At 26.4% G+C, this 16,628-nt stretch overlaps 3 protein-coding genes across 4 annotated transcripts; 2 read left to right on the top strand and 1 right to left on the bottom strand.

Annotated features, from left to right (window-relative positions):
* The first annotated feature begins 478 nt into the window (after nucleotides 1-478).
* On the top strand, nucleotides 479-10,134 carry Cth (Cystathionine gamma-lyase). Of its 2 annotated transcripts, none has more exons than XM_011503132.1 (8): nucleotides 479-774; nucleotides 5,925-6,077; nucleotides 6,163-6,450; nucleotides 7,759-7,893; nucleotides 7,979-8,114; nucleotides 8,190-8,342; nucleotides 8,436-8,601; nucleotides 9,733-10,134. In XM_011503132.1, the coding sequence occupies exons 2-8, from the start codon at nucleotides 5,937-5,939 to the stop codon at nucleotides 9,878-9,880; spliced, it is 1,167 nt and encodes a 388-aa protein (XP_011501434.1). In that variant the 5' UTR covers nucleotides 479-774; nucleotides 5,925-5,936; the 3' UTR covers nucleotides 9,881-10,134. The 2 variants fall into 2 exon arrangements, with proteins under 2 accessions (XP_011501434.1, XP_011501435.1); XM_011503133.1 differs by lacking the exon at nucleotides 479-774 and adding an exon at nucleotides 1,230-1,330.
* Nucleotides 10,135-11,936: 1,802 nt separating this feature from the next.
* Nucleotides 11,937-13,759, bottom strand: LOC105365053 (solute carrier family 35 member E2). The gene is made up of 5 exons (XM_011503130.1): nucleotides 13,138-13,759; nucleotides 12,803-13,054; nucleotides 12,542-12,728; nucleotides 12,274-12,477; nucleotides 11,937-12,195 (listed from the first exon to the last, which is right to left on the bottom strand). The coding sequence occupies exons 1-5, from the start codon at nucleotides 13,394-13,396 to the stop codon at nucleotides 12,003-12,005; spliced, it is 1,095 nt and encodes a 364-aa protein (XP_011501432.1). The 5' UTR covers nucleotides 13,397-13,759; the 3' UTR covers nucleotides 11,937-12,002.
* A 1,291-nt stretch (nucleotides 13,760-15,050) lies between these two features.
* Pex12 (peroxisomal biogenesis factor 12) lies at nucleotides 15,051-16,571 on the top strand. The gene is made up of 5 exons (XM_011503129.1): nucleotides 15,051-15,386; nucleotides 15,456-15,564; nucleotides 15,643-15,818; nucleotides 15,900-16,256; nucleotides 16,338-16,571. Exons 1-5 carry the CDS (start codon nucleotides 15,267-15,269, stop codon nucleotides 16,533-16,535), a joined length of 960 nt encoding a protein of 319 aa, XP_011501431.1. The 5' UTR covers nucleotides 15,051-15,266; the 3' UTR covers nucleotides 16,536-16,571.
* Nucleotides 16,572-16,628: the final 57 nt, after the last annotated feature.

Genomic DNA, 16,628 nt, shown 5'->3' with positions numbered 1-16,628 from the left:
AGACAAAGGAAATAGAAGATTTGGAAATATCTTAGAGTTTGTTATTAAGAGCTTCCTCCATATCAAAATAATGCTGGCCTTTAATATGGATAAACTTATTATCGACGTTCTTCATACATATATTGTTTACATACGCTTGACTTATCCACACCACCCCATTGGCGTTAAATCGTCCTGCTGTCGTTATGCATAATAGATGAGCATAAGTCGCGGAGTCCAACGGGGCAGTGACGGTGTGGATCGGAGGGGATCGGCCGGGTCGTTGCGGGACGAACGACGGTCAAGGGTGGGGAATGGGCTGCGCGCGAGAAAACGCACATGTTCATCCGCGTCATTATGTCATAAATCGTTGTGAAATGACTCCGCTAGGGGGCGGTAGCTTAGCCCGTACACCCACTTTAATCGATTGTCCTCGTCCAATGCTTATCGGCGATCTCTCTTGGTGATCTCGTTATTCGTGTCAATGGGGGCTGCCGTCGTATTGCCGCCCATATTTATCATGTCTATGCCATAATTCGGCGCCAGAAAGACAAAACACGTGGGAGCAATGTAAAAAGGCCCTGAGAATACGAACTGTTAGTGCAAAATTAATCTCTTGAATTATCAATATGTTGATTGTTGAGAGATCAACGAATTGTCGATGAGTTGAAGTTAAAGGGCACTTGTCGCGCGTCCGTTTGCTAGTTGTTTGCCAACCGCAGAGACGGGAGTACGACGTTTTTATTTGTACTGCCAGGCTTCTTCGATACGCTTTTTCAGCATAAATTTTTAAAGGTTAGCTCAGTTACGTTTCAACATTTACAAATCCGCACGAGAATGCGTGTTACATTTCAACTCTCGATTTCAACACCGGATATTTAATTATAACATAAACAACATATTATATATATATATTACGCATGCATTGTGTGTACGTAAAGTCATTTCATGGTTATTAAGATTAAATGTTATAGCAAAGGATAGAATAATATTGCAATTTAAATAATACGACTGTCGATAAAAGCTGACATTTGAAAGTCGTGCCTATAAGCCGAAGAAATAAAAAAAAAAAAAATATATATATATATATATATATATATCCATTCTATTATAATGGCCATGTGGCAATGATGCACTATGCAAATATAATCGATTGGTATTATGATGCAATAAATTAATAATATTTCTTCTTCTCCTTATTATTAAGTGCATCATTATTTTAATTATTAGTTTCGTTTTGTTGCCGCGAGAATCGTTAAAGCGCATGTCATGAGCATCGAATTATTACAATTTACCATCGTATATATGGATAATTGTGCAGAAAATAAGAGAATAAAATATACAGCTGCGCGTGAGTTTATCTATCGTTGGTCTTTAATTTAAAATCAAATTCATCGACGAAATCCTTATTTTTAACGATAATCACTTTCCGACTCTACAGACAGACACATTCTAATCGATAAAATAAAATTCTTTTTAATATAAAGGAGTAAAATATTTTGAACAGCTTTTCCTTAAAATCAAAATTTTTCCTATAATATTATCAATTAATTATCATTATATTTTCCGTAGGTTGAATTTCAAAAATTCAAAAATTTAGTTTTCACTACAATTAGTACTCAAAAAATTGAGAATAAATAGGCTCAAAATTAATTTAGCAGTAAATTTAGACATTAGAATATAATTAGCGAATAATTTAGCCCAGCTTTAACATTATCATTATCATTATCATTATCATTATAATAATTATTATTATTAAGTATTTTCAATGAGAATATTAATTGGAAAATTTTTTTATAAAAATTCTAGCTCGGCGTTCGTTGAAAGTATAAAAATATTTTACTAGTGTTTGCATAGTAAGTTTTCGCTTGAACTCATTCAGGTATCTTGGGAGTTATATTTTTATGCATTTTCATTCTACTATCGCTGAACCACTGTTTGTTCGAAAATAATATTTAACTTTATTATAAGAGAATTAAGTATTATAGTTATTTGACAAATTAAATGTAAATTATAATTAATTAAAGATCTACGATTAACATATTTATAAGATTTAATAACAATAAGTATATCTCTATATACCGTGTTATTGAAAATTATAGACAAATAAGAACATTTTTTTATCAAATAAAAACTGACGAATAAATGTTCATTATTAAAGAATTAAAGATATAAATGATCAGTTATTATTTAATTACGCGATTACATAGCCACTGCAATATTATTTTCACGTTGCGTCAATTTGAAAAAAAAAACAACCCACTGCAATATTATTTTCACGTTGCGTCAATTTGAAAAAAAAACAACAAAAAAAAAAAAAAAACACTTAAATATTTTATATTACATACATTTATTGTAAAATAGACGATTGTTATTTTATAAACAGTACTTATAATATATTAGAATATCAATTTTCAACTGTAACAATAATCAAGCACTTAATTATATAATTGTTTCTGAAAAATTACCGTAAATTCTAAATAAAAATTGCAATAATAAAGTTATAATTATTTTGCCACATGCTTAGATTTACGCGCAATATATTATTATTCATCTATGATATTATGAAATTATATTGCTTTAATGTAATTTAATAAATTCGAACATATCGATGAAATATCGTAACAAATGTATTATATTACCATATTAAACATTCAAAGAGTAGTACATAAATTTTTATTATTTATGTGAGCACATTTACATAAGTGACAATAAAAATTTATGATTTGTAAAACAATCAATTTGAGCTACTCTGGATAAAAATAGTATTATTTATAGCTTGTTGCGATTTATTATTTAAATAATAACATTTTTATCATATTATACTATACCAAATGCTTGATAAATTTAAACATTTAAAAGCAATAAAATCCGCTAATTTATTCTTTGTGAAAAGAAAAATGACTAGTTATAACGTTTATTGTCGTAATGATATTTTATTTGAAATAATATGTCCGTAATTTTAATAAATCTTTAAAGCGTCGAGAGTAATTTAAAACTCTGATAAATAGCGCAAATTTCAATGTCCCTAATTTTTCTCGCGCGCGCAAACCCACGCGCACGAACGCATATTAAATTACAGCAGGTAGCATTATATTGTTTTTTTTTTTCTTTATAGACGAATTCTATAAAATCTAACAAATGATAAAATCTCGTCATCTTTATGACGATATTATATCAAAGGACTTCAATCTTAATAAAATGTTTAAATACATTTGTCATATAAATATAGCTATTCTACTTAATATTACTGCATTATTGAACGCATTAAAAATAATTTATTTAAATCGTATCGATCGTATGTAAGTATAAAAATGGTCTCGTTCCTAACGTTAGATACGAGTATGTTTTAAGGACGTTTATTTATACTAATTCCGTTCTTTCGTTCTGTATGTAATATGTCGAGTCTAGATATACGAATAATATTTCTCGATTCTCATAGTTTAATAAAGAAATATGGCTATAATATGTTTTGCCGTGGAATGAAAATAATCACCGCTGTTTAAAAAAAAATAATATGGAATCATAGATCTTAAATAGGGACGGGAAAATATATGTGACCTATACGAAATATCGGTTTTACAAAACATGAAATTTGAAAAACATTTCTGCGTGTTTACTTGAATTTAATGCAATTTAATTTTCACTAAGTCTCTATTTATACTTTCATTGTTTATCGATAATAGCATATTCTTCTTATTTTATGGTCAATAAAAATGTTTAGATTTCTACTAACAACCAATAGAATTTATAAAAAAAATAATAAACATTTGGAAAGTACAATTATATTAAATTCGCCAAATGATATTATATTACTCGCACTGTTAAATACATAAACTACGATTATTTATTTTTGTCAAAACAAGACTTTTTACTTCATTAGATTACAATACTTACCTAATTATATTATATAGGAAATTAAAAAAAAAAAAAAAGATTCATTTTTATTCACAATTTTTATCGTGATTTATTTATTTTTTAAAAGGTATAATAAAAAAAGTAAAATAACTAAAGCATTTTGTGTACGTACATATATATTACATTAAACAAAGTATGCTCATAATTGTAAACTAATTTTATTTTATTTATATGAAAATTGACTGCTCTACATGCTCTATGTACTTTATTGTAAATCTTTATAGCTCCTATAGAACCATTATTATTATTCAATTACTTTCTTTAATCTTCTATGTTCAAATAAATTTTTGTATAAGTTTTTCCAGTTTGTTATTGTGTTAAAGCATTTTTATTTATATTATATCGGTATTTTAGTTTCTATAAAATTTATTTTAACTTTTCTCTTTCAACAATACTTTCGTAATATATATTAATTATATTCGATATTATTTTTATACATAGCGAATAATTTAGTTATTAAAATTTGTCCGTGTCAATTTTATTTTCAAAATGTAAGAAATAAAATGTATAAAATAGGAAAGAAAAGAGCTAAATTGATCTTTTTTTAATTCTATACTTAAAATATTAACTAAAATTTACTAAAAAATATGGGATATTCTTAATTTTTAAGGAATATACGATAATTCCCTTAATTTTTTTATTTTTAAAAATTTAACTCAATTGTTTATATAAGCGTAATATTAATTATTTACTTTAATCTGAAGCGTGGAAGTTAAGTTTTTTGTTTTACTTAATTCAGTTAGAAAAGAATTTAATTGCACTTGATATTTTTCTAAAATCTTTGAAAAAAGATTTATAAAATGTTGTTCTATTTCTATTTATTTGTTAATTATTTATTGAATTCTCAAAATATTCATACAGAATGAATGAATGCTTTTTAGGAAATTTCATTTTTTTTCTGTTTTTTTTTGTTTTTTTTTTTGTTGTTTTGTTTTTTGTTTTGGTCAATTCATGTGTATGCTATTATAATTTTTATATGTTATATGAATATTTCCATATTGAAATAATAATTTTAATTTTTCCGAATTCCTTACCATATATAAATTTAGCGAATCCAAGGAGCTTATGCGTATTTTAACATCTATATTATCATTACGTGGTAGAAAGTTGTGTGAGAATTATTTGAAAATTTAAAATAATTCAACATAGTTTTTTATACTGTAAAATTAATATCAGTTGGTATAAAATTGCAGGGGAGTGAGATATTTCACATTCTAACCCTCACTATATCTTTTCACTTTCAACTTATCCGAATAAACTAACGAATACTCATATTTGCAAGATAAAGCTTTGTATTACTCTTATTATATTTAACTTATGTAAATAATAATAATAAATTTGTTCAGTTATTTCATTCATTTGATAAATATTTAACCGATATTAATTCTGATTTGCCATTATTTATTTTTTAAGTAAGGCTTCTAAAAACATTTAACATTCGACTTTCGAGTTTATATAATTAAATAAGCTGTAGTTACGTACGCTTGACATTGAAATTTATTTTATTAAAATTTTAGATTAAATTATATATTTGCTTAATGATTTGATCGAAGACGCGTTATTATTTATAATTATAAAAGATGGATGTTGTATATAGATTGACAAAATATTCTCATCCAAATGTATAATTTCAACATAAGAATTAATCAACTTAAAAGAGTGTTAGGGCAATTTTTCCAGATATTTTTTTAATTTTAAATTACAACATGAATGAAAAATCAGAATCGCTTATTTTTACATTATTTGAATGCAAAGAAACAGTTGTTTGCCATTGTAATAAATGTGCATTAATTAATTCGTATAAGTTTTCATATATAGCCGATAAGATGCAGTTAAATAATAATTTTTTAATTTATCTTTGAAATATAATAAATTATAGTTATGCCTTTAAATTATATTGACAAAATATTTATAAATCTATAATTGTCTTTCATAAATCTCCCATAATATACCTTAAAGCTAAATAGTGCTCTGCTAAGTGATGAAATTGTAGATAAAATCATTTTAATTGTTTATAATTCTTGTAGCTTTAATAAAAAATGCCTACAAACACCGAAGAAGGTTTTGCGACAAAAGCTATTCATGCAGGTCAGGATCCCTTACAGTGGAGCCACTGTTCTGTAGTGCCACCGTTAGTTATGTCGACGACTTTTCGTCAGGATGGACCAGCTCAGCATCGAGTAAGTAAAGGAAAGCGTTTATTAAGGATTTAAAAATTTGTAAATATAAATTGATAATAAATAAAATTGCCATTATTGCGCCTAGGGATACGAGTACGGAAGAAGTGGCAATCCAAGTAGAAATTGCTTAGAAAATTGCCTAGCTGCATTAGAGAATGGAAAATACGGCTTGGTTTTTTCATCGGGACTTGGAGCCACGACGGCACTAATGTCACTACTGGAATCGGGAGATCATGTTATATGTGGCGATGATGTTTATGGTGGTACTAATCGTTTCTTTCAAAGATGTGCTTCCAAGCAGAATATTCAAGTTTCATTCGTTGATGCTTGTAACACTGAGAATTTCGTCGCCGCTGTGAAAGATAATACCAAGGTAAATTTTTACGCTTTTCTCTCGTTTTCTATTCTTGATTCACCGATTCTCATATTCTTATATTGGCAAGATTTTTCTTTCTTTCTTTCTTTTTTTTTTTTCATTTAGTGACTATGAATTCATTTAAATGAAAGCAAACGATTGGGAATCTATTTTTTATGCACACATCATAAAGATGCATAAATATATACATTTTTTACTATTATTAATTTTTCTAATTTTTGTTAATTTGTTGAACATTAAGGAGTATTAGAATTTTTTTTTTTTTTTTTTTTTTTTTGGATTAATTTTAAATTATCAATATTTCAGGTCTTCTAAAATAATAATATAATTATATTGAAAAATACTTCTTTAATATTCGAGAGAACTATCATGATGCTCTTACAGTAGTTTTACTAAAATATTTCTATACGATATATTACGTTATTCTATTTATTTAGATAGGTTTAAATTGTTATCCATACTTTTAAATATTTAAATGCAGATACAAGTATATAATTATGGTAAACAAAAAAATGATTATTATAGAAGAGATACAGTTATATGTATATAAATAAGAAAATTAGTTTCTTTTTCATTATTAGTATAGTGTTGCAGCCTCTTACAGGTATGGTACTCGTTAGTAGCCCAGTGAGTAATAAAAGAATGATTATTCTCGTCTAAGATCAGCAAGAATTGAATATAACTTTCTATTTTATTGGTACTGTTCTTTTTATCTTAGTTTAAAATTAAAATATTTTACACGTTAGATTTTCTTTCTTCCGTGACATTATGTATAAGATGTATAAGAGATGTATGATGATATTTGCGTTTAAACTTTAAGATCAACAATGTTTTAAAAGATAGTGAAAGATAAGGAATTTATATACGATGTTAATTAAAATAATCATGTTTATTAATTTATGCGGAATGAATGCGCGTACTTAAGTGGGAGATGAGGAGGAGGATGGGGGGGGGGGGAGGACTCGGCAGTGTAGATTATTTGTCGCAGCAATATTAACGTCACACGTACGAGTCGCTTATCGTATCTCGGCATAATTAATCTGACGATGTTTCGACCTTCCTTCTTTCTTTAATGCCTAGTTAACCCGAGCGAAGTTTGTTATAAATTTAAAATTATAAAAATTTGAATCTTTACAATGAAATATGATATTTTTTATTTAAAAAAATTTATATTTTTAATAACTTCATAAAAGTTTTTTAAGATATTAAACATATATAAATACATATTATTTTAATAATACTAAGTAATTTAGAATATTCATATTACTATTTAATTTTGAAATTGTTTCACGCTATTTTATTTAGATGATTTGGATTGAAAGCCCAACCAATCCTTTGCTAAAGTTAGCTGATATAAAAACCATAATTAAAGAAGTGAAAACCGGGAGACCCGATGTGTATATTGTTGTTGATAATACGTTTGCCACATGCTATTTTCAGGTGAATTATTAAGTTTATAAACATGTTAAATGAAAAAATTCTAAACTACATTTTATTTATTTATTTTTTATTTTTTAAACAAAAGAGACCGTTAGATCTTGGAGCAGATATTTCTATGTATTCTTTAACAAAGTATATGAACGGTCATTCGGATGTTATTATGGGCGCTGCAATTACAAAGCGAGATGACATTGAGGAAAAATTACGATTTACCCAAAATGGTAAAATGTTCGTTTGTTTTTTAGTGTTAAAAAAAAAAAAAAAATTACTGATCGCTCGATCTCTATATCTTTTAGCAATGGGCATTGTTCCTTCTCCCTATGATTGTGCGTTAGTAAATAGAAGTTTGAAAACTTTAGAATTGAGAATGCAACAGCATATGAAAAATGGTTTGGCTGTCGCTAAATTTCTAGAAGGACATCCATTGGTAAAGAAAGTCATTCATCCATGTAAGAAACTGATTTATAAATATTTTGTAAAAATATTAAATTTATCGGTATATTAAATATCAAAGGAAGAAAATATTTTATTTTAAATTTCAGATTTACCATCACATCCACAATATGAATTAGCTATCAAACAAATGTCAGGACACAGCGGTATGATTTCATTTTACCATAAAGGAAATTCGTATAAATTTTTAAAAGCTTTAAAAATCTTTATTTTGGCTGAATCACTTGGAGGCTACGAATCATTAGCAGAATTGCCGTGAGTATATTTTCAGTTTAAAAATTAAAATTTTCAATTTTAAATGCTCAATGCTAATAATTTTTAGACATCACGATTAGATTCATTTTATACAATTTCCAAAAGGTTCCATGATACTTTATCGTATTAATATCGTATTAAAATGAAAATAAAGAGCAAATTAAAATTATTCCTGACACTAATAAATGTTCTTCATAAAAATTATAGTATTGTTACAATTTAATTTTTTTCGTAATTGAAATTAAAAAATGAAAATATTTTTACATGTACAATTTTTATATTTTTGAAGCTATTTTCTACTAAGAAGATCAAGACAAATATTATAAAATTAATTAAGAACAAAAGAGAAAAAAAAAACGATCCAAATAGAAAATATCATTTTCAAATCCAATTATTTGCAGTAGAATAGTGATAAATAAGTTTAAAGCCAAGTAATAATGTTTGAATATACAAAATTCTTAGACCTCTATATACAATCTACTGATTTATATGATTAATTTATAAAATAAATCAATTGTTTATGATTTAATATTGGCATAAAAATAACTAAAATATGCATGACTAATTTAGGTGGTAGAATACTTTTCCAGATAAATTTTTTTAATTCTTACTTATATATATATTTTTTTTTAATAATGTAAGTTCATTTTCTAAACTTTTGTACGTCCTATAGATTAATTTATTCACTCTTTATTAATTACAATCAGACGTAATAGTATATATTTTTTAAAAAAAATTTACTTTAGTTTGCCGAAGAACATTCGTTATATCTTTAATAATATTGACAATTACTTTGATTGATTTAAAAACATTGAAGATTTGAAATTTCACATATAATTTTGTTAGATGCGAGCTGCATATGAATTATGCTCCTTGGTTATTAAATATAATACGAATTAAAAATAAAACATTAATTTTATCGAATGCATGGCTTTATAATTTTAATTTTATCATCGATTATTTAAATATTCTTCATTATATTTAAGTATAAATTTGTAATTTACTACCAAGTTAAGGTATGAGGTATAGGATTTTCATTTAAAAAGCAATCGATACGAGAATTGTAAATTACTATGAATGATATTTCATTTTGTCACAATAAAGAATAAATAAAAAATTATTTTATTTTAGGTCTGTAATGACACATGCGTCCATTCCCGAAGAAGAGCGAATGAAGCTTGGAATTAACGAACAACTCATTCGATTGTCTGTAGGAATTGAAACAGAGCAGGATCTTATAGCTGATCTAGATCAAGCACTTAAATGCTCGATGCAGTGAAAAGATGATTTTAACAAATTGTTCAGGCAATACCCTATATATCAGAGATAGGGAAACCTTTGGTTTGAAATCAGCTTTGAAATGAATAATTTTTTAACAATCTGCAAACTTTTAATTTGATAAAGTGCATAATAGTAAAAGTCTTTTATTCTCTCTAAATGCTTCGAACATCCATAAAGATATATTATGATATTACAGATTGTGTAATATTCCATATTCATTTGATTTGCTGTGAATTACGTTCCATAAAAGTTCATAAATTTCGCAATTTATAAATTTTAAATATAGCAATATTTAAAATGATGCGATTTTAATTGAAAAAAAAAATTAAATATTTTTGAAACTATAGTAATTTATAATAATCGCGATTTATTTTTATAATAGATTTATCAAAGCTTAAATTATATATTTATATTTTTAAAATTGTAATTACATATGTTTATTATATAGTATTAAAATTATTAATGTTAGCGATTACTAATTTTAACGAAAAAATGAATTTTGTAGTAACTCTGCTTAATTTAAAAAATTTTTTTAAAAAGTTTAAATCACCATAGTTTAGTCAAATAGTTTATGAAGAAGTGGAGGGTAATTTATATTCTTTAAAATTATATTGCTTATATTTCAAAATTGTTTCCCGTATTGAAAATAAAAGATAGAATAATATGAATATTTAAATGAAATTTTAAGATTCACTTATCTTTTTGTCAATATAAATACAAAATTATATACTTTTATATTATTAATTTACAATAGCAAATATCATTTTTGATTAGATTATTTACAAGGTATTTACAGTGTTATGCAAGTATTTGTACAATGTAGTTGTAAAAAATCTTAATTATTATAAAAATAGCTCAATAATACAAAATACCGAATATGATTATTCTAGTGAAATCCATAATATATAGTAATCTGTAGAAGAATAATATTTTAAAATAGTAAAAAAATTTTTTAATATAATAAACTGATTTTATTGATTATAAAATACACTTAATATTGAACAAGTATTTAAAAAAAAAATGATTATTTTTGTACTAATAGGATTATTATAAAATTATTTTATTTATAAAATTATATTCAGAATATTAATATCTATATACACCTATACTAATCTGCATATATTATATCATTATAATAGTGATATATTAATATTTTTTAAGTCCATCAAAGATTAGCTAGTTTAAAATGAATTATATATATATATATATATATATATTAAATTCATAAAATTTTGTAATATTTTCACAATTAGATTTATAAGATAATCTTATAAAATCTTATTATATCTTATTAAATTTGAAATTATTTTTAAATAAAAGTAATGAGAATCTAAAAATTTAATCAATGAATGAACAATGAAAGTTAAAATATATAGTGAAACATAAATTTTATATTTGTGCATTTAATATATACATTTTATATATTAATTGTGCAAGTAAAATAAACAAATTATATATTTTCAGTCTAATATTTAAATATATTATTTATTTTTATTGTAATAAGAAAATATTTATTCAATAAATACTACGTCTGCCTAGAAAAGTAAAGCTCATTAATTTCCTAAAAAAACATATATTTGAAAGTGAAAATAATAATGGAATAAAATTATTTAACATAAATAAATTATAATTTAACATAAATAAAAAAAACACTGAACCAAACGAATATATTAAAATGATTAATTACTTTAATTTGATGGAATATCAAAAATATTTTATTAACTCTATAATAATTACTGATATTAAAATAATAACAAATTTAATTTCAATTATTAGTTAGGAAGTTCCTGACTTAGATAATTGGATATACTTATATCACCATAAATATTAAAATATTAATGTATCGATATTTAATGAATAGATATTAAATTAAAATCAGTATACATAAGATATATTTTCTCAAATAAATAACAAATAAACCTTATGGATAATAATTACTTTGTAATTTGTAGTTTGTTGTGTAAAAAAACTAATTACAATATTTGAATATGTTAAATAGCTATAAATTTAATTTAATCAAACGATTTTATAAAAGATACATTAATAAATTGCCTACTATTTTAAATTTCTTCTTAATTTGAAAATTTTTTTTTCATTGATATAACAAAATTCTGAAACAATCACTGCAAATTGACTTTCGATGTATATCTATATTTCATATTTTTTACTCTATCATATTCTTGAGCTTTATTATACAGCAGAACTCCAGTTATTACTAAAATTGTTCCTAATGCAGAAAGACCCGTGACTGGATTATTGAACAATAGTATAGATAACCAAATTAAAAAAGCTCTTTTTGCAGTGTTAGCAACACTGAAATAAAAAAAAAATGTATAAAAGAAAATGAGAGGATAGAGAATAATTTAAACACTACACAATTTGAAAACTTACCTGTGTGTTATGGGACTAATATAATCCATAAGTACATATGCTGTAATACTTTGAAAATGAAAAAATACACCGTTTAAAATAAATGCTGTTAAAAGATGCATATTGAAGGAATGCTCTAACGTTGGAAAATCTACCAGTAAAATTGATGCTGGAATTTGTACTACCACCGATGCTAAACTCGTATAAAACTGAAGTTCTGCGGGACTAAACGTTGAGAGAATTGTAGTTTACTATAATCGCATGTGTTGTTAAGATTTTATAAACTTACGTGTATTTAAAACTATCGCCACTAATCAGCATTTTTGAATATACATTTTGCAAGCACTCCGTTAAATTTGTAGCCATAGCAGCGACAAATCCTCTCAAATCAAAGCTTATTTCATTCGCTGAACAAAGAGCTAAGCCACCCATAACTGGAATTAATGATAAGTTAACATACAATCCTGTATGTTCACCTGAAAACAAAGAATTCTGAATTTCTTGAAAATTATTTAAAACTTATGTATAAGAAGATATAATAAAACAATACCTAATAAATATTTGCTAATAAAAACAGTAAATAGAGGAGCGCTACTTTTTATAGTCTCTGTAAAACTCACAGCAACATAATTCAATGAAATTAATCCTGAAACTACAGTCATAAATCTTGTGCATCCAACTAACGTCATATGTTTATAAAATCCAGGTGGCCTTGTTAAGCGAGGACTTGCTTGATACATACCACAAGGAAAATACATTTGTATAAAACCACAGACTGCTGTCATCAACATTTGACAAGCGCCTATTAACAATCGTTATCGATTACATGTAAATTGTATCATAAATTCAACTTTATTTAATCTAAATTAACAAATTATTAATTACCTAATATCGTTGGGTCACCTTCCATGTATGAAAGAATATATTTATTTAAAAAAAGCGTACATCCACTGAATATGTACCATAGTATTAAAAATAGTAATGCTCTAGGATTGGCTAGGCCACCTTTAGTATTACTTCCTAAAATTGCTTCTTGTTTCTTCTTTACATTCTCTATGCAAGATTTTGTTTGCCCAACTGAGATTAATGACAAATCATCAGAATCAAGAGCTACTTGCATGTAATGAACAGAATGACTTTCCATGACAATATCATTGGTATTGCTTATATAATTCGAATATTTTATTGTATACGGTAATAATCTTTCCTCCCTTCTACATATTTTAGGTTACACTTCCCAATTGCCCTAATATCACATATTTTTCTGAACATATTGCAAAAAACATGTGAATAGCAATGTACGTACCACTACTATTGTACTTAAACCATTGTTTTTTCGTGTAATCATTTATATCATTAAGTTTTTAATGTAAGTTTAATTAATGTACTTTTCACACTTTCGCATACGTAAAACGAGCAGTGACGAAAATAGATATCCAGAGCGACTGGTGAGCGACAATTCCCGTAAAAATACAAAAAGAACCTACAAGTCCGAATACTACGTACTTATAGGGGGCGCAATTCATCGAAATGTTGATATTTCAATTTTTCTCTTTTATTATGATAAGATCCTCTTAATTTATTATGATACGTTTGAAGGAAAGAGATATTGGAAACGGCGGACAGAGGTGCTAACTATTACTCTTTAAAGTTTTCTTATAATTAGCCATTAAATATATTATAATAATTTCCTATTTTTTTTTATACTTCACATTTTTGCCGCTCTCTGTAAAATTTTTCGAATATTTTTGTTGCTTCGCAATGGCGAAAAATACGTAGTTTGCCGACTTTTTTTTTTTACGTCAATGTTAAAAGATAAAAGGATATTGTGTTCGACGGGCACACATGCCTATCTGTATTATATTTACTTGTAAATTATTCGCAATTGCCTGTTTTTTCGCTAAATTATTTATTCTATTCAGGATTCTATTCAGGATTCTATTTTGAAATGTTATATATATATATATATATATATATATATATATATGTCAAATGCATGGGTGTAAATTTTAATGTAAGAAACCATGGAAAATGCAAGCTATTTAGAATAAGAATTTATTAAATGTACATTATTCAATGAAAGATAAATATATTTCGCATGATGTGTAATAATACAATTTATATTTTTAATCTCTATATTTTGTTTGCTCTACCTTCTAGATCTTGTACGTATAAAAATATTAATTTCAAAAATGCCATATTTCTACAGATCTACGTATATTTTGTATATTTTTAGTTTTTAGATTGCTCACATGCGTCATTAATATCAAGGAATTTGCTCGACTCGAAATAGATAAATTGTATAAAATCCAGATCTAAACGCGATTGCTATTCATAGAACATACAAAAGCTCAAACCCCTATTATTATTATTATTATTATTATTATCATTATTATAAAATGGTTATACGTAATAATATGTATATAATATAAGCTTGGGCAATGCGTGGCGTGGAATTTTAATTGCTTCTCCTCATTATTACATTATCCAATCCAAGATGTAGTTTAATTAGACCAAATGTCGTGTTAATACGTAGGCATAGCAGCAATGAGATGCAACAGCTCGATTAAACCAGCTCTCTGGGGCTGAATTTTCGAAAAGCTTTAGCTGGAAATTAGCTTGAAATTAATTGCCCGATCGCATGTTCGGATGTGGAAGGAATTTGCCATTATCGATCAGCTCACGACGAGGAGGCGCGAGGAGTTGGCCGAACAATTGATTAGATAAAGCAACGTGGAAGCGCACGATGCTGTTATTTATATGAAATAGGATCGTTTCGTACGTAGAGCCAAGAGTTAAGAACTTTGAACGACTTCCCGCGCACGATGTACATGCTTGCCGGCGTTAAAAAAAGATGGCGCACGTATACGCCGTTATGTCCGCTGGTGTGGGATCGATGGCTCCTTGCTTGGAGTGCAATTAATGTTTGAAGCCGATGACTTTAGTTTCGCGTGTTCTCTTAAAAGTAAGATGATTTGGCGTGACATAACGAAAATATTGTAATTCAGTTAATAATGGCAGAAAGGGGTGCCCATCTTACAGGGACTACATTTGCTAAGCCGTCAATTTTTGAAATAGCCGCTCATAAGTCACTCGCTAAAATACTCGAACCTGCCGCAAAACGAATTATAACCGTAAATAAGCTAACACTACATGTACATTTAAAATTCAAAGTTATCGAAATTATTTTAATTTTCATTTAGTTTTTGGCATCGATCGATCCTGAAAAATATGCTTGGCTTCATCAGTGGTCAAACGAGATTTATCTTATATCAATTACCGTGCTTCAAAATTATTATCTAAATAATTATTGTAATTATACAATAATGTTGCTGTTGTTGTTTTCATTAAATTTTTTAATATGAATTTGATAAAAGTAAAATTTTGCAGCTGCTTCATTTTCCGAGACGTTTTATGGTTTAAAGCGTATTGCTTTAACCGATTCTAAAGGTACGGCAAAACTGAGTAATAAGCAACTTAAGTTGTCACTTATAATTTTAGTTGTTCTTCCGTATTTTCAAAGGAAAATTGAGGATTTGAAAAACGAAAATACCAACTTAGATAAGGTAATATGTAAGTTGCGTTACAATTTTTCAATTATCGCATTACAATTTTTAATAAATATATTTTGTTCAATATAAAAGCAGAAATGGAAATACTTTATTCGGATGTATAATATTCTTTACGTGATCAAGGAAATATTCTCTTTTCGTCAATATCTATTATATCTCTCTAATAAGTCAATATATCCGACACTTTCTCTTCGTCTACTTAAAATTAATTTAACATTTGCCAACAGTAGTAAAGAAACTGGTTTGATCGAATTACTTCGGCTATTAGGTCAAGGCAACATAAATGCTAATAGTGCGTTAGAAATACTGAGGTTAACGATAGTACGTTCTATCGAAGCAAGTGCTTTCTTTCTTCAGTTTCTTCGGTGGTGGAATCAAGAAAATTATGCAGACTTTAATTTGTTAAGATTACCAGTTCCTCCTCCGCCGCAGGTAGATAAATATATTATTTTCATTATTCAAATGTCATATCAAAGATAATTTAATTTGACTTATAATTATTTGTAATTTCAGATTCCAGAATCCGTGAAAATATATAAAGGTATATGTCCAATTTGTAGAAGAAAACCTTGGATCCATACAGCACTGTCCGTTTCTGGATTCGTTTATTGCTATCAATGTATCCTACTAGAAATAAGAAAAAACAAAAAATGTCCAGTCACTAATTATCCAGCAAAGGAAGATGATCTTATTCGACTGTACATGCACTAATTTGATTAAAACAGTATTTCAATACTCTGGTTTAATATAATAATATTTTGTCAGTTTCAAGGTATCGGGACTAGTAACTTTATTACTTATATG

This window comes from Ceratosolen solmsi, unplaced genomic scaffold (genome assembly GCF_000503995.2).
Source record: "Ceratosolen solmsi marchali unplaced genomic scaffold, CerSol_1.0 scaffold45, whole genome shotgun sequence".
NCBI lineage: Eukaryota > Metazoa > Arthropoda > Insecta > Hymenoptera > Agaonidae > Ceratosolen > Ceratosolen solmsi.
This window is presented reverse-complemented; position numbering and strand designations above follow the sequence as displayed.